Source organism: Hyaena hyaena, unplaced genomic scaffold (genome assembly GCF_003009895.1).
Source record: "Hyaena hyaena isolate Hyena2069 unplaced genomic scaffold, ASM300989v1 scaffold_300, whole genome shotgun sequence".
NCBI lineage: Eukaryota > Metazoa > Chordata > Mammalia > Carnivora > Hyaenidae > Hyaena > Hyaena hyaena.
The window spans coordinates 1119302-1139453 of record NW_024080933.1 but is presented as its reverse complement, the minus strand read 5'-3'; the positions used below and the strand labels follow the sequence as shown (position 1 = coordinate 1139453).

At 40.3% G+C, this 20152-nt stretch overlaps 1 protein-coding gene across 1 annotated transcript in view; it reads right to left on the bottom strand.

The window, feature by feature from the left end:
• Positions 1-20152, bottom strand: part of TENM2 (teneurin transmembrane protein 2) — a 1153031-nt gene that overhangs the window by 29695 nt on the left and 1103184 nt on the right. Inside the window, 1 exon segment of the mRNA XM_039247655.1 lies at positions 18558-18793. Coding sequence (XP_039103586.1) covers positions 18558-18793 — 236 coding nt within the window.

Here is a 20152-nt window from a genome sequence, read left to right as displayed (position 1 = left end):
TGTTTTACAGTCTATTTTGTCTGAATAAAAAAATTTTATTTTATTTTTTATTTTATTTATTTGAGAGAAATCATCAGTTTATTTTTGAAGGCATGATCAAACCATTATTTATGATGCTCAACTTAGGAAATCAGAAATTTCAGTGATCACAATGAAACATGCACAGTTTTTGGAAATTCTGACACATCCGCGTGATAGAGTTGTGCCTCCAATAAGAAATCCTATTTTTAAAGGACTTGGAATGGTATAAGGGAACACATATGACACTAAGCAAAAACAGGAATAAAATTATTTATATGGTCTGGTCTTTACCATGTAAAAATATATGAATATGCATTATTAATTTTTGTTTTTTTAAATGTTTATTTGAGAGAGAGAGAGACAGAGAGAGAGAGAGACAGAGACAGCATGAGTGGGGGAGGAGCAGAGAGAGAAGGAGATACAGAATCCAAAGCAGGCTCCGAGCTGTCAGCACAGAGCCTGACGTGGGGCTCGAACTCAGAACTGCGAGACCATGTGAGCCAAAGTTGGCGCTCAGCCAACTGAGCCACTTAGGCTCCCCAATTTTTGGTTTTTTAGTGGGAGAAATAAAAGCATGCAAATAACTCTTTTAAAAAGGCACGCTATTTTTTTACAATAAATGTTAACATCTTAAAGTAATTTTAAAGGCCAATTCCTTATATCCTTTATTTCCCTGAAAGAACATTGTTCACATTTTTAAAATATAATTTATTGTTAAGTTAGCTAACATACAGCGTATAGAGTGTGCTTTTGGCTTCAGGAGTTGATTCCCCGATTCGTCACTTACATACAACACCCAGTGCTCATCCCAACAAGTGCCTTTCTCAGTGCTCATCATGTATTTTCCCCTCTCCCCTGCCCTCTTTCCCCATCAACCCTTGGTTTGTTCTCTGTATTTAAGAGTCTCTTATGGTTTGCCTCCCTCTCTATTTGAATCTAATTTTTCCCCTTTCCTTCCCCCATGGTCTTCTGTTAAGTTTCTCAAATTCCACATATGAATGAAAACATATGATATCTGTCTTTCTCTGACTGACTTATTTCACTTAGCTACAAAAAGGGTGCCTGGGTGGCTTAGTCCGTTGAGTGTGTGACTCTTGATTTTAACTCAGGTCATGATCCCGGGGTCATGGAATCGAGCCCTACATTGGGCTCTGCACTGAGCATGGAGTCTGCTTAAGATTCTCACTCACTCACTCACTCTCTCTTTGCGCCCCTCTCTCTTGCTTGTGTGCTCTCTTGCTCTCTAAAATTAAAAAAAGGTCTATTTTGTCTGATATGAGCATATTGCTATAGCAGTTTTCTTTTTGTTTCCATTTATATGGAATATCTTTCATATTCCCTTTACTTTCATTCTGTTTGTCTTTTTAGGTCTGAAGTTAGTCTCTTGTAGGCAGGATATAGATGGGGCTTGGTTTTTTTTTTTAATGTTTATTTATTTATTTTGAGAGAGACAGAGATTGTGAGCAGGGGAGGAGCAGAGAGAGAGGGAGAGAGAATTCTAAGTAGACTCTGCACTGTCAGCACAGAGCCTGACGTGGGGCTCTATCCCACAAACCACAAAAGCATGACTTGAGCCCAAATCAAGAGTTAGCCCCTCAGGGGTGCCTGGGTGGCTTAGTCGGTTAAGCGTCCGACTTTCGCTTAGGTCATGATCTCACGGTTCGTGGGTTCGAGCCCCGCGTCGGGCTCTGTGCTGACTGCCAGCTCAGAGCCTGGAGCCTGTTTCAGAGTCTGTGACTCCCTCTCTCTCTGACCCTCCCCTGCTCACGCTGTCTCTCTCTCTCTCCTAGAAATAAATAAAAAAAACATTAAAAAAAAAAAAAGCCCCTCAACCAACTGAGCCACCCAGGCACCCCAGATCTTGTTTATTATCCATTCAGCCACCTTCTGTATTTTAATTGGAACATTTAGTCATTTACATTTAAAGTAATTATCAATAAATATTTACTTATTGCCATTTGGCTAATTGTTTTCTCATTGTTTTTCTATTCTTGGTGTCTGACCTTGTGGTTTGATAGTTTTCTTTAGTGTTATGTTTAGGTTTCTTTCTCTTTATTTTTTTTGTATATGTATTGCAGGATTTTGGTTAGTGGTTACCATGATGTTCATATATATTTACATATATATAGCATACTTACATATGTGCATAGCATACTTACACATATATGTCTCTTTTAAGCTGATAGTTTTTTAAGTCTGAACACATTTAAAATCACATTTTTATGCCTTCCCCCCGTTTTATATTTTGATGTCTTATTTTACATATTTTTATTTTGTGTGTATCTTAATTACTTATTATAATTGTTAATACTACTTTTGTCTTTTAACTTTCATACTCACTCTTTAAGGCCAATTTACTGCCTTTACTATATATTTGCCTTTACCAGTGAGATTTTTTCCTTTCATATATATATTTTTAATTTCTAGTATAGTATTTTCCTTTTGGCATAAAGAAGAGCCTTTAATATTTCTTATAAGGCTGGTTTAGTGGTAATGAATGTTTTAGCTTTTGCTTTGCTGGTGAACACCCTATCTTTCCTTCAATTCTGAGTGATAACCTTGCCAGGTAGAGTATTCTTGTTTGCAAGTGTTTCCCTTTTAGCACTTTAAATATATCCTGCCTCTCCTTCTGGCCTACACAGTTTCTGCTGACAAATTTTTCTTTGGCTGCCTTTAAGATTTTCTCCTTAACTTTTGCATTTTAATTATAATATTTCTTGGTGTAGATCTCTTTGGGTTCATCTTGTTTGGAACTTTCTGTCCTTCAAGGGCCTAGATGTCTGTTTTCCCTCCACAGGTTAGGGAAGTTTTCAGTCATTATTTCTTCAAAGAAATTTTCTGTCCCTTTTTCTCTTTTCCTTCTGGAACCCCTATAATAAATATCAGTATGCTCAATGTTGTCCTAGAGGTCCTTTAAACTATTCTCAGTTTTTAAAATCCTTTTTTTTTCTTTTTGCTCTTCTGATTGGCTGTGTTATACTATTCTATCATCCAGGTTGCTGATCTATTCTGTATCATCTAATCTGCTCTTTAGTGTATTTTCCTAGTATATTTTTCAGTTCAGTGACTGCATTCTCCAGCTCTGTGACTTCTGTTTGGTACTTTCTTATATTTTCTCAACTCTTATATTTCTTCACCTCTTTGTTGAAGTTCTCATTGTATTCCTCCTTTTTTATCCTGAGTTTAGTGAGCATCTTTATGACCATTACTTTGAACTCTTTATCAAGTAAATTACTTTTTTCTGTTTCATTGGGGTTTTTTCCCCCTCTGAGGTTTTATTTTGTTCTTTTGTTTAAAATATAGTCCTCTATCTCCTCATTTTGTTTGACTTTGTGTGTTTCTTTTTATGAATTAGATGGAACAGCCAGCTGTCCTAATTTTGAAAGAGTGCGTTATGTAGAAATGTCTCCTGTGTAAATTGTAAGTGACTGGCAGAATGGCTGGAGCTGGAGTAGGTGCAGATCAGGGAATCCTGGGGTGCTCTGTGCTGGGGCTAGTTGAGCTGAAGCAGGCATGGACTTGGAGGGGGGGTTGTCTCAAAGTGTTTGGCTCTGGAACTTCCTAGTAGGATAACTGTTTGGCTTTGGCTGTTCCCTAATAGGATGGTATGGATCAGAGGTTCCCACAGCACGCTGAATCAGTGTATAGGTCTTTCACCTCCTTGGTTAAATTTAGTCCTAATGATTTTATTCCTTTTGATGTAATTATAAATGGGCTTATCTTCTTAATTTCTTTCTGATAGTTCATTAGTATAACAGATTTTTGTGTATTGATTTTTATATTCTGTAGCATTTCTAAATTTGTTTTTTTCTAACAGTTTTTAATGGAGTCTTTAGGGTTTTCTGTATTTAATATTATGTCGTCTGCAGATGGCGACAGTTTTACTTCTTCCTTTCCAATTTGGATGTCTTTTATGTCTTGCCTAACTGCTCTGGCTAGGATTTTCAAAACTATGTTGAATGAGAGGTGATACAGGTTTTAGAGGATACATGCGCCCAAATGTTAATAGGATTATCAACAATACCCAAACTCTGGAGATAGACTAGATGTCCATTGACTGATCAATGGATAAAGAGGTGGTGTATATATATATATAAAATAGAACATTACTCAGCCATCAAAAACAATGAAATCTTGCCATTTTCGATGACACGGATGGAACTAGAATGTATTATGCTAAGTGAAATAAATCAATCAGAGAAAGAAAAATATCATATTATTTCATTAGTATGTGGAATTTAAGAAACAAAACAAATGAACACATGGGAAGTTGGGGGAAGAGGGGAGAGGGAAACAAACCACAAGAGACTCTTAATGATAAAGAACAGAGTTGATGGAGGGAACTGGGTGGGAGATGGGCTAGATAGGTGATGGATTTGAATTAAGGAAGGCACTTGTTATAAGCACTGGGTGTGGTATGTAAGCGAAGAGTCACTGAATTCTATTCCTGAAACCAATATTGCGCTGTATGTTGGCTAAAATTTAAATGAACCCCCCCCCCAAATGAAAAAACAAAAAATAAAAAACGGTGAGAGTAGGCATGTTTGTCTTATTCTTGATCTTGGAGGAAAGGCTTTCAGCTTTTCATCATTGCATTTGATGTTAATTGTAGGTTTTTCATAAATGGCCTTTATTGTATTGCAGAATATTTCCTATATACCTGCTTTGCTGAGAATTTTTATTCTAAATGTTGAATTTTGTCAAATACTTTTCTGCACCTATTGAGATAATCATATGATATTTATCCTTAATTTTGTTAATATAATGTGTTATAATGGCTGATTTCTACATGTTGAAACATCTTTGTTTCTCTGGATTAAAAAACCCCACTTGTTCATGTTGCATGATCCTTCATTACTGAATTTGGTTTGCTAATACTTTGTTGAGAATTTTTACATCTGTGTTCATCAGGGATGTTGCCTGTAATTTTCTTTTCTTGTGGTGTCCTTATCTGCTTTTGGTATCAGGGTAATACTGGCCTCATAAAATGAGTTTGAAAGGGTTTGTTCCTCTTCCATTTTTGGGAGAGTTTTAGAAGGATATGTATTCTTTGTATATTTGGTAGAATTACCATTGAAACTGGACTTTTGTTTGTTGAGACTTTTTATATTTAATCTTTTTAAATGTTTATTTTTGAAAGAGAGGGAGAGACAGACAGACACAGAACACAGAATCCGAAGCAGGCTCCAGGCTCTGAGCTGTCAGTATGGAGCCTGATTTGGGGCTCAAACTCATGAAATGCAAGATCATGACCTGAGCCAAAGTCAGATGCTTAATGGACTAAGCCACTCAGGCACCCCAAGTTTTGGTGTTTTATTTCCATTTTCATTTCTTTCAAGAAACTTTCTATTTATCTTTTGATTTCTGTTTTGATTCATTGGTTGTTCAAAAGAGTGTTAGTTAATTTCCATGTATTTGTGAATTTTCAAGTTTTCTTCCTGTTACTGATTTCTGGTTTTGTACTATTGTGGTTGGAGAAGACGCCCGCTATGGTTTCAAACTCCTTGAATTTCTAAGACCTGCTTTATGGCCCTACCTATGGTCTATCCCCAAAAAATGTTCCATGTGCACTTGAGATAATGTGTACTCAGCTGTTGTTGGATAGAAGGTTCTGTATATGTCTGTTAGGTCCATTTCATCTATAATGTTCAGACCTGCTATTTCCTTATTGTTTCTCTGGATGATTATTGAGAGTGGGGTATTAAAGTCCCCTACTATTACTATATTGCTTTTATTTCTCTTTTTAGTTTTATTAGTTTTTCTTTTAGGTGCTCCATTGTTGGGTAAATAGATATTTACAACTATTATATCTTCTTGATGGATTGACTACTTTATTACTATATAATGATAATTATACTACTTTGTATCTTTTTATTATTTTTAAAGTCTATTTTACCTGATAGAAGTATAGATATTCTTGCATTTTTGTTGTTGTTATTACTATATATTTGAAATCTTTTTTCATCTCTTCAGTCTCAATGTAAATGTGTCTTTAAGCCTAACATGAGTCTCCTGTATGCAGGATTGCTGGATTTTGTTTTTATTCATCCTGGCATTCTAGGACTTTTCATTGCAGAATTTGATGTGTTTATGTTTAAAATAATTATTGATAGGTAAGGACTTGCCATTAAAAAATTGTTTTCTAGCTGTTTTGTAGATCTATTGTTGTTTCTTATACTACTTTTAAGAAGTAGTATAAGGATGGTTTAAGTATAAGTATGCGTAGACTTCTTTAATATATTATTTTGTATATTCACTATAGGTTTTCCTCTTGTGATTACCAAGAGGGCTACATAAAATATCTTCAAATTATTATACTGCATTTTAAAGCTACCAACTTAACTTTAATAGAATTCCTAAACTTTATATGTTTACTTCTTCATCTCACATTTCAGGTTATTTATGTTATAGTTTACATATTTTTTGATTATGTAGCTAATAATCGATTGTAGTTAGGGGTAGTTTTACAACATTAAAAAATATTTATTTGGGGGGGGGAGTGGGAAAGAGAGAGAGGAGAGACCCAAGTAGACTCCTCACTCAGTATGGAGCCAGATGTGGGGCTTGAGCTCACAAACCGTGAGGTCATGACCTGAGCCGAAATGAAGAGTTAGACACATAACCAACTGAGCTACCCAGGTGGACCTTACTACATTTGTTTTTTAACTTTTAAACTAGAGTTGTGAATTAGATGCCACCATTAACATATTACAGAATCTAACATTGACCACATAATTACTATTAAAAGTTTTATGTTTTCTTATTTTTAAAAAATTTACATTTAAGTAATTTCTCTACCCAATGTGGGGATCCAAGATCAAGAGTTGTATGCTTCATGGACTGAGCCAGCCAGGCACCGTTCTTTTTTCTATATTAATTAGTGTCCTTTTCTTTGCAATTAAAGAACTCCATTTAGCATTTCTTGTATGTCAGGTGTTGTAGCGGTGATTAACTTCCTCAACTTTTGTTTGTTCAGAAAAGTCTGTATTCCTTTGAGCGTAACTTCTTTGTTCTTCACGCTCTCAAAATTTTGTCTTCAAATTTTTAAAAAGTTATCTCTACACCCAATGTGGGGCTTGAACTCACGACCTCAATATCAAGAGGTACATGTTCTACTGACTGAGCCAGCCAGACACCCAATGTCTTTGACTTTTGACAATTTAATTATAATGTGTCTTGGTGTTGGCCTATTCAAAGTCAACTATTTGGGAGCCTTTGGGCCTCATGGATGTCCATTTCTTTTCCCAGGTTTGAGAAGTTTTCAGCCATTATTACTTCAAATATACTTTCTCTTTTGCTTGTCTTCTTCCTCTGGAACTCCCTAATGCAGATATATATTTTTTAAATATGTCCCATGAATTCTGTAGGCTTTCTCTACTCATTTTTACCCTTTTTTCTTTTTTTAATGTTTTTTATTTATTTCTAGGAGAGAGAGAGACAGCGTGAGCAGGGGAGGGTCAGAGAGAGAGGGAGTCACAGACTGAAACAGGCTCCAGGCTCTGAGCTGGCAGTCAGCACAGAGCCCGACACGGGGCTCGAACCCACGAACCGCGAGATCATGACCTAAGCGAAAGTCGGATGCTTAACCGACTAAGCCACCCAGGCGCCCCTACCCTTTTTTCTTTTTACTACTCTAGGTAATTTCAAATGTCCTATATCCTAGGTTACTGATTCTTTCTTCTGTATTGTCCAATCTGCTTTTGAAGCACTCTACTGAATTCTTTGGTCACTATATTTTTCAGGTCAAGGGTTTTTTCTTTATGTTTTCTGTTTCTTTTTTTTTTTTTTAAGTTTATTTATTTATTTTGAGAGAGAGACAGCATAAGTTGGGGAGAGGCAGAGAGAGGGAGAGGGAGAGAGAATCCAAAGCAGGCTGTGCACTGCCAGTACAAAGCCCAATGTAGGGCTTGAACCCACAAAACCGCAAGATCATGACCTGAGCCAAAACCCAGAGTCAGATGCTTAGCTGACTGAGCCACCCAGGCACCCAAATATTTTCTGTTTCTTTGTTGAACTTCTCATTTTGTTCATGTATTGCTTTCCTAATTTTTTTCAGTTATCTGGGCATTCTTATAGTTCTCTAAACTTCAAGAGGACTATTCTTAACTCTTTTACAGTTCATACATATCTATTTCTTTAAGGTTCGTTACTGGAGCTTTATTAGTTTCCTTTGGTGGTGTCATATTTACCTGATTTATTGTGATTCTTGATTCCTTACATTTGTATCTGCACATTTGAGTAAGTAGTCCCCTCTTTAAGACTTTATAGATTTGCTTTGGTAAAAACAGTTCTTCACTAGTCAGCCTGGTTTGAGTTTCTGGATATGTCTGAGGGTAATGTCGTTGGGCAGGGGCACCTTGCTTCAGGGTTAATTTCTGGGCAAGGCAACTCCCTGAGCTTTGAGGCTAAGGGTGAGAACAAGTTGGAGTGGATGGCTGGCTTGGTTCCTTGCCCAGTTGAGGCTGTAGGATGGGCTCTGTGCTTTCTTGGTTCTCTGGTCAGGCTTATCAGACTGTTGGGCCTGGGTACTGTATTTAATCAAAAAATGGGACTGTGAATTAGCTTTTCCCTGGTAGGACAGTAGACTGGAATCTAGGTCCTTCACAGCTTGTTGTACAGGGACTCAAATCAGGTAAGAGTTTGCACTGAATTACCTATCAGACAGAGTCACTCTTTTTGTCCCGCAGATGAGGAAAGCCAGGGGCTCTGCATTCTTTTTAAGTGCCCCTCTAAGAAGGGTAATGCAGCTCCCTGTGTGCTATGGCTAGGTTCTGTGGCAGGGCAGGCTGAAGGCTATATTCAGCAATAAGCAGGGCTATGATTTAGTTTCCTTGTCCAAGTGCAGCAGCAGAACTAGTTACAAAGTTTATAAGATTCTTTGTGGTCTTGACTCGAGCCAATCCTTGCTCCAAGTTCCCTGGATAAATAGGGCCACTGGCTTTGCTTTGTAGGCTATCAGCTTGTGTGCCTGACTCCAGGCATTTCCACCAGCCCCTCGGGCTAGTCAGGGTGGGAAGTCACACTCAGTAGTAGGTGTGATTATGCTTTTGCTCCCTTGCCTGGGAAGGGTGGGAGGGCCCACTCCAAGGACCTCCGAAATATTCTGAACAGGCTTTCTGGTTGGCAGTGGCCAGGAACTAAACTAACCAGCGGTTGGGCTGTGAACTAACTCCTCCTACGTGGGCATAGCATGGAACCCTATCTGTTTCTGGTACTGGTTTTACTTTGGGAGTGATCAGCTCTGTCTGCCTTCCTTTTAGCTTGTCATTGCTGGGCTATTGAGCTGCTAGATGGTCTCACCAGCCCTCCCAGTCAGATGGGGCTGGGAGCCACACTCAGCAGTGCATGGGACTATGGTTTAGCTCCCCTGTCTGGGCAGGGGCTCCAGGGTCAATGAAACTCCTCATTTGAGGACCTAAATCAGGCAGATATGCACCCTTCTAAGTTCCATGTTAAGAATGCACCAACAATTTGGTTCTGCTGATGAGCTGCTGGTTGGGAGTACCTACTTGGGCTCTGTGGGTAAGAATTTGGTCTGCCAAGACCCATGTGCTGGCTGTTGCAAGCTTCTCCTTCTTTCTCTATCATAATCAGTTTCCTAGGGGTCAAGCCCTGCAGATTCTCCTGTAGTCCCTGTGGAGCAAGACCGAAGTAGGGGCTTTCACAAAATAACCCAAGGCTGTGTGCGTGTATGGTTAGATGTCCCATCTGGCTCTCTTTCCCTGCTGGATGACCTGAAGGCTCATGGGAGATCACTCCACATGGTATGACACTGGCTTGGGGGAGGGACAATGTCATCAATGTGTAGTTGTTCCTCTTAGCTTTTTAATCCAGTCTGTCTTGGTCTCTTTGGTTCAGGGGAGTACTTCAGCTTCACCCCTATGTTCTAGGATTGTGTCAGTGGTGTCCTGTCCATCAGTAGTTGTTATTTATTCTTAGAGGGGGAGCGATATCAGGAACAACTTATGTCATCATCTTGGTGTTGTCACTCTGAGTTAGCCTTTGAAATGTGTAATTTCTATAAAAGTACCCAATACTTCTAATAATTAAGTTTACTGGAAGCTAAGCCAAAGCGTTCAGGCCTGTTGTGTAATCAAGTGTCTTTAATTACTAGGGTACCATTTGTGAAAAGGAGATGCCTCAGCTGTGGGGTGTGGGATGTGGAATGGTTCACAGACATGCTCAGTACTTCCTGGGCATCTGCCCCCCAGTTTAGAGTGTGCAGGAGCTTTAAGGTAGCCATGCTGTTCTCTTATTCTGAATTAAATTACCCATCTAACAATATTTAAATTAACCTTGAGGCTTCCTGGAGAACATAAAAGTTATTTTGAATTATTTTCACTGCCAGGATCAGCACAATTCCCTTCCCAGCCAGCTTGGTAGGTATTCAGTGATAGAGAAACCAATTTTTAAATTAATACAATTTTGTGTTTGTAAGGAAGCCATTATTTTTAATTATCGGGCATTTTCCTCAGCCTGGCTTCCCCAGTTAATAAAACTCAGCTATTTAGCATGGTTTTTATTTTTGCAGAGGGCAGACTTTGGGAAGTAGTTTCCCCTGTGGAATCTCCCCCCAGAATGTTTTGATCTCACCAAGTACACGCCTGTCACAAGGAGGCTCGTAAAAAACCTTGAGAAAAGGAAACGCTGTCGTCAAAATGGCCCTGCTGGGCCTATAACCAGTGACTCTAACTTAGCTCGAGGGGCAATGACGGGAGCTGGTGATTTGAGAAACATGAAGGAGGAAATTAACACTGGGCTGGATCTCCTCCAGGAAATGGCAGTGTTGCACAGCAGGAGAGGTGTCAGTTAGACTTGCAGAGGAATACTTTGCCTATAATGTTCTGAGTGTGGGAAATCCCAAAAAGGTGAGGGAGAGAGGGCATGAGCTTTCCCATGCCTGGAGGCATTTAAAAGCCAAAATCCCGCCTTGGAGAGTTTAGGTATTCACCTACCCAGAGGAAAAGCCAGGCCTGGATGACATCTTCATTTCTTATCTGGGTCAGTCCTCTGGGATTTATAAAGCAGCTCTCCCCAGTTACCAAAAAAACAAGACTCAATGCTACATTGGGATCAGTGCTTGTGCAGACAAAACAACTTGCTATAAATTTAATATTAGCTTAAATAATGCATAATTAGAGGGGTAAGCCTCTGCAAACACATTAAATAATGTATTCCCTAAGCAAACATTATTTTTGGATGACTTGCTGTTTTGGATGATGGTGAGGTGGAAAGGTACAGAGACCTGAATTTGAGCTTCAGTTTTAACTCTGCAGTTTTGACACTGATTGGCTTTGTCATTGCAAAGCAGTCTTTCACCTTGAATGCCTCAGTTTCCTTGTCTGTAATGGCCTATGAGCTGCTGGTGGGTAGGGACTTCATTTTTCTTAGTGTCTATATTATTTTCGAAAGTGCTTGGTACTCAGCAAACATTTGTGAATAAGAAGGTTGAATAAGACCCTCTTAAGAACCATGGCAACTCTCATCTAAGGTTCTAATATGGAAAACTGGGAAGAGAAAGTGTGATCTCCAAATAACTGAAGGGCTTCATTCCAAAGAGCAATTAGAGTCATTCTGGGAGGCCCCCCAAATGTGGAATTAATAGAGGTCACAGTGGATTTTTATGATGTCAACTTAAAATTCCATTCATCTATAGACTAAATATTTACTGAGCACCTACTATGTGCTTGTTACTCTGAAAGGCACTTAGGAGAGAGCAAGGCAATTATGGTTCTTGCTCTCATGGAACTTATAGGCCAGAGGAGGGTAAAGACACATGAACCAACCATGAAAATATTAGTGCTGTAATGAGAGTAAACACTGGAAAAGAGGGAAGGATACTTAGAACTGGGCACACAAGGACCATTTCCTACAGGAAGTGCTGCCTCAGTGGGGGCTTGAAGATGGAGTCAGACTTCACAGGTGAGGGCAGGAAAAGAGTTGAGAATATTGCAGGTAGGGAGGTCAGCATGTGAAAGCAAAAGTCCCACACGGGTCTAGAACTTAGTTTCAGGTGCTGCGGGAATATTCTAGTAGAGGTGGGTGGTCTGTTGGTATGGATATGGAAGAAAAGAGAGGCATCTGCATGTAGACTTGGCCCAGGTGGCCTGAACAGACTTGTAGTTGTTACCTCTCAACCCGAACTTTCCAGAATGCAAGTATGTTTTCTCCTAGTCTCTATGAAGGCTGGTAGGTAGTCTAGTCTGCAGATGAATCCTCCTTTGCATTCACCAATGTATCAGTCTGGGGAGGACTTTTGTATTTCTAAGATCCTTGCCAGGCTCACTAAGGGACTGTCGCTGTGACTTTGCCCCAGCTAGTTTGCTCCAGTCATGCTAGCTCTCTTGCTCAGGATATAAGCAACAGTCTCTTCTGCTTCAGGGCATTTGCACATGCTGATAAATTGGCATAGGTTTGCATCCCATCCCATGCCTGGAAATTTCCTATTCTTCAGTTCTCAGCTCAACTTTCATTTTCTTTCTTTTTAAAAAGGGTATATTTATTTATTTTGAGAGAGAGAACATGAGTGAGGAGAGGGGCAGAGGCCCCACACTGTTAGCACAGAGCCTAATGCAGGGCTTGATCCCATGAACCTCAAGATCATAACCTGAGCCAAAATCAAGAGTTGGACACTTAACCGACTGAGCCACCCAGGTGCCTCTCAAATGTCATTTTTTTTTAGAGTGGCCTAACCTAAATCAGATACTCCCTTTTATCTGCATCCTGTATTTTCTTTACGGCACTCATCACAATTTCTTTATGTTATTTGTTCATTTATTTGATTATTATTTGTTTCCCTTCGCTAGGGCATGAGGGCCTTTCCACTTTTCCAGCACTCCATCCCAAAACAGGAAGTCATCCAAAAGTAATACTTGCTTGGGGAATACATTGTTTAACATGTTTGCAGAGGCTTGCCCTTCTAATTATATATTATTTAAGTTGGCATTAAATTTATTACAAAGTCCTGTTTGCACAAGCACTGCTTACATTGAGTCTTGTTTGTTTGGTTCACCAATACACACTGAGTGCCTAGTACAGTGCCAAAACTTAGATGTTTGAAATGTAAAATACTGGTGCAGAATGAAAGCATTGTGGCAGGAAGGGGCTGGTAAAATTCAGGCTTTCATGATAACTGTATTAACAGAGCTGCTTGAGTGGGTGCCGTGCAGAACTGAGTTCACAAGCATGTGTTCACATGCACATCTGCCTTCCACCTCAGTCTTGTGTCACTGTCATTTGCCACAAAGGTAAAACTAGCACAAGACACTGTGTAATTACAATGTCATATTAATCACATGGAAACCAAAACAAAATTACTCCCACCTCATCTTGGGAAGAACACTCATACCACTATCCTGATGGAAGATGATCTCGGAACTGATTTTTCTTTTGTTCTGCTACCTATACATGTAGTTGTTTCTTGCTTTTACAGTCTCCCTGTAAATTGTAGGAGGAAATATCCTAGAGGGTGGTTGTATGCTTCCTTTTCAGAGAGAATCATGCACTAAATCCATTTCAGGAAAAAGCTAAAGTTTTAATTCTCAGTAGAAGGGAGGGGGGGTTGGTTTCTGTTTTAAAGAATCTAGAAAAAGGCTTGCTGGTGAGGATGCATTAATAGATCCTCAGGGCTAGGAGTTTACCTTATGAATTACGCTCTGGAGAGATGGAGGATGTAGAATATATTTGATGTGTGTGAGAGAGAGAGAGAAGGGAGAGAGAAAGAGATTTAACCTACTATCTTTCCTTACTTGGGTGCAGCACCCCCTTTTTATAAGGTTTCCCCTGTTTAGATTGTTTTACTGAGGTGTCCATCACAAGATACATGTGTCCATGTGTGACCTAGTCCTGGCCAATCATAGATCTGCATCTGTACCAAGTCAATCACCTGGGGTTATTATTATTATTTTTAATGTAAATGCTGTGGGAGATCCTTTCCTCTGGGTTCAGTAAGCTAAGCTGATGTCAGCTGAAGTCAACTTTGGCCAACCTCTGCCTGCCTGCACCCTCGGTGTGAAGAGGTCATTGGTTTATGGTGGGATAAAAATGAGGCCAACTGCCAGGAGAAATAATGCTGGATGAAAGGGGACCATGAGATAGAGACATTAGCCTGATGACATCATTTGGGCTTCTGGGGGCCCATTAGGCAAGACAATGAATGCCTTTTTTTTTATTATGCTAGTTTGAGTATACTTGTCTTTTGCAGTGGAAAGATTCCTGACCGATATAGGGCAAATGTGTTAGTGAACTCATGCCTGCTTTGGGTGAAAGGGGCGGGGGGAGGGGAGAGGGAATTCACACACATACACATCTAAGGAGGAGCCTTAAGGAGGCATGTTATCACCTCTTCCTCATCTATTGTCTCTGGTAACAAGTGCCATGCCTACCACATGGCACTTGTTACCAGAGATATAGTGGTGAAATGGCTCCTATGCTCATGGAGCTTATAGGTACTGTGATACAATGGTTTCATATGTTTTTGCAAGGCTGGAGAGAACAGAGAAAAGAGTGGGGTGGAAAAGGCTCTTTTAAATGAGATGCCTTGAGACATCCTTGGGAGACATAATGAAAATTATTCTCACATTGAGTTTGGGCTGGGAAGAAGGGACTAGCACTCCAAATTTTGTCAAAGCATCACAGAGCTTTGGTGGAAGGATGTGGTTCTTTGATGGTCTATATCCACCATCTTACATTAGACCAGCCTATAGGGAAATGCTATTGATACATTACTCACCTAAGAGATGTTCCTGACTGGATTCCTGGGAGAAGGGCTACCTAGGTAGCTTAGAATTTCACTGCGCACTGGTCTATCATGATAGTTTCACTGGGTTTTTTGGTTTCCTCTGAATCCTAGGGAAGCTCAGAGGCTTCAGTCCTTGCATCATTCAACTGGCCAGACTTCAAGGAGCTTGATAGTCTCTGCGAAAGGTAAGTCTGTTGTCTTCAATGCTTGATACCCTGAGTTGCTGCGCCACAGTCTCTGCAAATTCTCTGCTTTCCATGAAGGAGCAACACTTTCCAAGAGGCAAGGCTGGGGCTGCCAGAATGTCACATGTCTGTCTTGGGGTTCAGTTCCCAGCTTTTCTCCTTCACAAAGCCTGGCAGGCCACCTCACACAGTCTAGACAGCCACTCAGTTTCCCAGTTCATATGATCATGGAGAGGGGCCCTCAAAAGGAGAGCATGACACAGCAACCCTGCTAATTGTGTGTGTTAAATCTCTCTTAGATCTCTCCCTCCCTCTTCCTTCTTTAGTGTTAGTGATTTAGTTCTTTGTTTGAATTACTGCAATTGCTCCTGTGTTGTCCCTGTCCTCCTATCTTGACCCCTTCTGATCTATCTTCCTCTACATCTAAGGAAGCCTGAGAGATCTTTCTAAGACTACACATCCCAACACATCACTGTGCTAATCAAACCCTGGAACAGCTCCAGGGAGTCCTCTTGATAAATGTCAGCCTAGCAAAATTGACTTTCCATGTGCTGCCTCTTTTTTCTGCACCACAATGTATCACATTCCCCTTCCCTGTGGCCAAACTGAGTTAAGGTCTCCTGAAATGCTTTTCCCTTTTTGGACCCCTTTATTGTCTCACGGGCAACAGTCTTGGTCTGATCACCCCTTCTCTGTATCTTTGCCAGGCTAACTCCTACCGCTCTGTAGAACTGATTCTCACTTTTCTGTGAAGCTCTTCTTGGTTAAGGTGGCAGAGACCCTACTATGTGTTCACCAACTCTTTCTTTTTTTCTTCTTAGGCACTTAGAAGGACAACATTTCTTAGGCTTCCTTGCAGTTCAGTTGAAGTGTTCTCACTCACTAGGGTGGGTGGAAGTGATGCATGCCATGTCTACCTCTGCTCATTCAACCCCTCTGTCCTTCCAGAGCAACCTTAGAGATCATTTGCTGACTGTGGCAGGGTCACAAGACTGAAAATGCAGTGAGTCATCCCTAGGTCAAGCTGTCTGCCCTCCATGGAAGGTGATGTGGTAAGCTCCTGAGATTCCAGGGCTTATTTGCCCTCTGGCCTTAGCTGATCCTCTCCTGACAGAACAAACCATCCCTTTCCTTATGACACTGTGTCTGTTACAGCTTATAACACACTGTTTACGTCGTCCTCTCCACTGGACCACAAGTTCCTTGTTGCTGGCGAGGATTTAGTTTTATCTCTTTCAACTCACTCTATAGTGCTTGGCATATAGTTAGCACTTAGCACACATCTTTTTTTAAAAAAAAAATTATAATTTTGATTTAATTTGCAGTCCGAATACAAATCAAGGAGAAAATTTAAGAAAATGAGTTAGTTACACACAGGAAAACAATTACAGTTATAAAATGTAATGTTCTCCTAAGAGTCCAATCTGGTAACCTTTGGAATGAATCAAAAATTTCAGGGCCCCATTTGACAATGGAAGTCAAGACAGAGTGAAAAGAAATGTCAGGCTTGGAGGTGAGGAGAGAAGAGCCTGCCTGCCTTGTGGGGGCCACAAGGTACCTGTGGTTTAGGGGGCTGCAAACTTTCTGGGCCTGGGCTCACAAAGCATCTGACAAAAATGACACTTCCCAGTTCTCTTGATCCTTATCACGCCCCACCTTTACTTTACACCTTCTTGCAATTGCTCCCCTGCAATTTCCAGGAGTTGCTTTTATTTCATTCACTAAACAATTTATGAATTGAATTAAAATAAATGAGATGCAAATAAATTCCAGGCTTTCTCCCTCATTTTCAAATTACATTTTCAGTCCACTCAACCTGTTATAATCTCATAGTGATTTTCATTTAAGAGAGCTAAATGGATATGTGATTATTGTTACAGGAACTAACACCAGACAATTAAATGTTGAGGTGTTGATAGATAAAGCTGTGTTTTGATTTGCATAAACATGATGCCAGCAAATCTAACCCTGGCAGAAATTCAGTTATAAGACTTGCGTGCCTAACTTCTGCTAATTACCACAAGTACCATTATTAAGATTTTTAATATTCAGAGTTGGGATTATAGCCATTTTATTTTAGGGCCACATTTATCTTTATTTGGAAAACTTAGTCAAAAAGCACAACTGATTTATCAGAGAAAAGGCTTATAATCAACTTCTACAGAACAGCATATCAAAAATCAATTACACAGCCCTGAAATCCAGTCATTAAGGATTTAGCTACTAATCTCATTTCATTTTTTGTCTTTGGGAAGATACTGCCTTTTGCAACTTTGCAGATACCAGCATTGGAAGGAAAACATGGGAGACTGCTGATAACCTAATGTGAAGGATGAAACTCCAGCTAGACAAAGGCAGAATCTTAATATGCAGTGGCCTGGCTCTGCAGGGGGGTAAGCTGGGAGGGGTGGATTTCAATCCAATAACAGGCAGAAGTTACTACTCAAGTTACGTTGATGGTGACACTTCTACTCTTTGCCATTGTTCATTGTCTTCCTAGTGTTTATCTTAATCTGCAATTAGTTTAGTTATTCATTAGTATACTTACTATCTGCCCTTCTTGACCCTTTCCCCCATCCCTGGCTGTAAGCTGCAGGGAGGGTAGGCTTGGTGTGCCATAGAGATCTCCAGTGCCTGAGTTGTGTTCAGTAAATATGTGAACTTGACAAAGACTGGGATCCCTAGGGTCCCTCCCCCAACCCTGTCATGGGAAAAGAGGTTAGCATCATGTTAAGAATCAGTCTCCTGTAGTGCCAGATGAGTGACTAGGGCAGGACCCAGATTATCTGGATGACTATGAATTCAAACAAGAAGCAATGGGGCTTGGTGATTAAGAATACTGCCTCGTGAGCCAGACACAAAGATGAAACTGGGACTGAGTCCTGGCTTTGCCATTTTCTAGTCATGGTGCCTTTGGATGGGTTATGAAGCTCCCAGAGCCTGTATTTCTTTATCTGAAAAACAGGGATAACTATCCCCATGAGGTTGTTGAAAATGTTTGCATCACAAAAGTCCTCAATGAGCATGTGTCTTAGTTTTTAAAAGACATAACTTTTGGGTCAGTTGCCTAGTCTGGGGAAGCTGCTGTTTGTTAAAACCTTTTACTGTGGTTTGCTTGTTATTTCCTCTTGGGAAGCATTCCCTGATTCCATCAGGCACTGGATGTTCCTCTCACTTATCCCATTGGATTATGTTGCATCTATATATTCTACTGGACTGTTAACTCCTGAATGTAAAGAATATGTTATAAACGTTTGTCCTTCCAGTTTTCATCAAATGACTCAGCATACAGTAGGCACTGGCACTAGGTACGAAGTCATTTGTCAAATTGGCCAAAGAGTGAACGTTGAGAGAGAAGATAGCAAGTGTGATGGGAAGACCGAAGCTATCTCTAGCTACAGCATAAGGTAAATCCCCACCTTGTTCTCTCCTAGGCAATGGAGATGTTTTCCCAAAGGGACAGGGTTTCTATCTTCTGAGGGAAAGATTTGTCTTTTCCAGGGAAGAAAGGAGTAATGGAGGCTTGGGACCTGGGAAATTTCCTCAGCTCCTGAGGAAAGGGTGTTTATCCTCTACCACTTTGTGGTGACAAATTGGGTGGAACCACTTACCCGGAGCTTCCTGCCAAAGATGGTGACTTTGCCTTTAATTTGTTCCTTTCTTAGGCGCCACTCAATGGAATTTAGGCCATTCTCCATGGGCAGGGAGATGTTGCAGCGCCCAATGGTGGGGGTGATGGTGCCTGCTAGGACATGGGGCTCACTGTGGAAGCTGACACCCATTCCATTGGCATACATCACCCTCAGGGTACCATTGTTACAGAGCTGGTAGCTGTTCCGCACTTGATCTGGAGAAATGTAAGAGGGGGTGGGGATATGGAAAGAAATTATCCACTCTGTTAGTCGTAAGAGAACAGAACCCCTATTTTTATAGGTTTCCATGGTACTTTGCAGCTGTCAGTCTAAGGCTGCCTTCAATTAGCACACATACAATGTTAAGGTGAGTAGCAGAGATGCTACTGATCCATGGAAAGAAAAACATTATTAATATGTGGCACTCCAGAAATAATTATGCTGTGATATTTTTCTTTTACTCACTGAGTACTATTAATAGTACCTTTAAAGGTGTCTATTGCCTACACAATTTGTGTCAATCAAATCCCTAATCTTTAACATATATTTTAGCTTAAAGGGGAAAAATGACTTAATTTTTTTCTCCTCTTGCCTACCATATAACCTGAAGTTGTTGGTCTTGTTACAGATCAAATCAGGAGGAAAAAAGCCACCTTCCTGTCCCTCATGCTTCTGCTGCTGACTCCACTGTGATGCCACCTTACTTAAGAGAACTCTGAAGAGATTCAAACAGCATAAGGTAGACTGAGCTAGTGGGTGCTGATAACATGCCTTTATCTCCCCAAAGGGAATCTACACTAGCCAGTCAGGCTTCTGACCTTTTCCTTATCAAAAAGTTCCAAGAAGGAAATGTGAGTCTGAAACTCCTTTTACAGATATGTTGCTTTCTGATTATTTGGGCAAAGGAGTCCAGATGGGCTGGCCTCTGAGATGCTGGCTTTTGGGATTGTGAGCAAATGTGTATCTGTCACTCCTGCAACTGCAGCCATCATGCAGAAAGACAGAATCTACATCATTAATCATTTGGCAGAGCAGAAATAGAGTCATTGAAACAGACTCTGTCATGGGATAATAGTGCAGAAATGTCACCATTTATCTACTGAGAGGACACTTTTATCCTCTGACAACAGGCTAGCCCACTGACATTATATCTTAATTAAAAGAAAAATTAATCTGCACAATTCCTTTTCTTGCCAGCTCTTGTGCTTGTCCCGGACTTTGTGTCATGTCAAACAGCAATAGTAACGATGGGGTGGTCAGAAACCTTTGAGATCCCAGTCTTGGCAAGAGATTGCTGCAGGCTTTGATTCCAGGACAATCAACTCAACAAACAAGTGGCATCAGAATTGAGCCAAAAAAAGGAAGAGGTGAACCCAAGAGAATAAATAGTCTTTGAGAAGCTAACTATGTGTGTTGAGTTGGTGGGGAGTGCTGATGATGGAAAGGTAAGAGCAAGTGGGGATGACAACGGACATTTTCAGATAAGTGTGTAGATATTCCTAAATCCCTAGACTTTTTGTCTAGTATAGATGACATTCTTCTGAATCTGATTAAGTCATTTTCTACAAGATTGA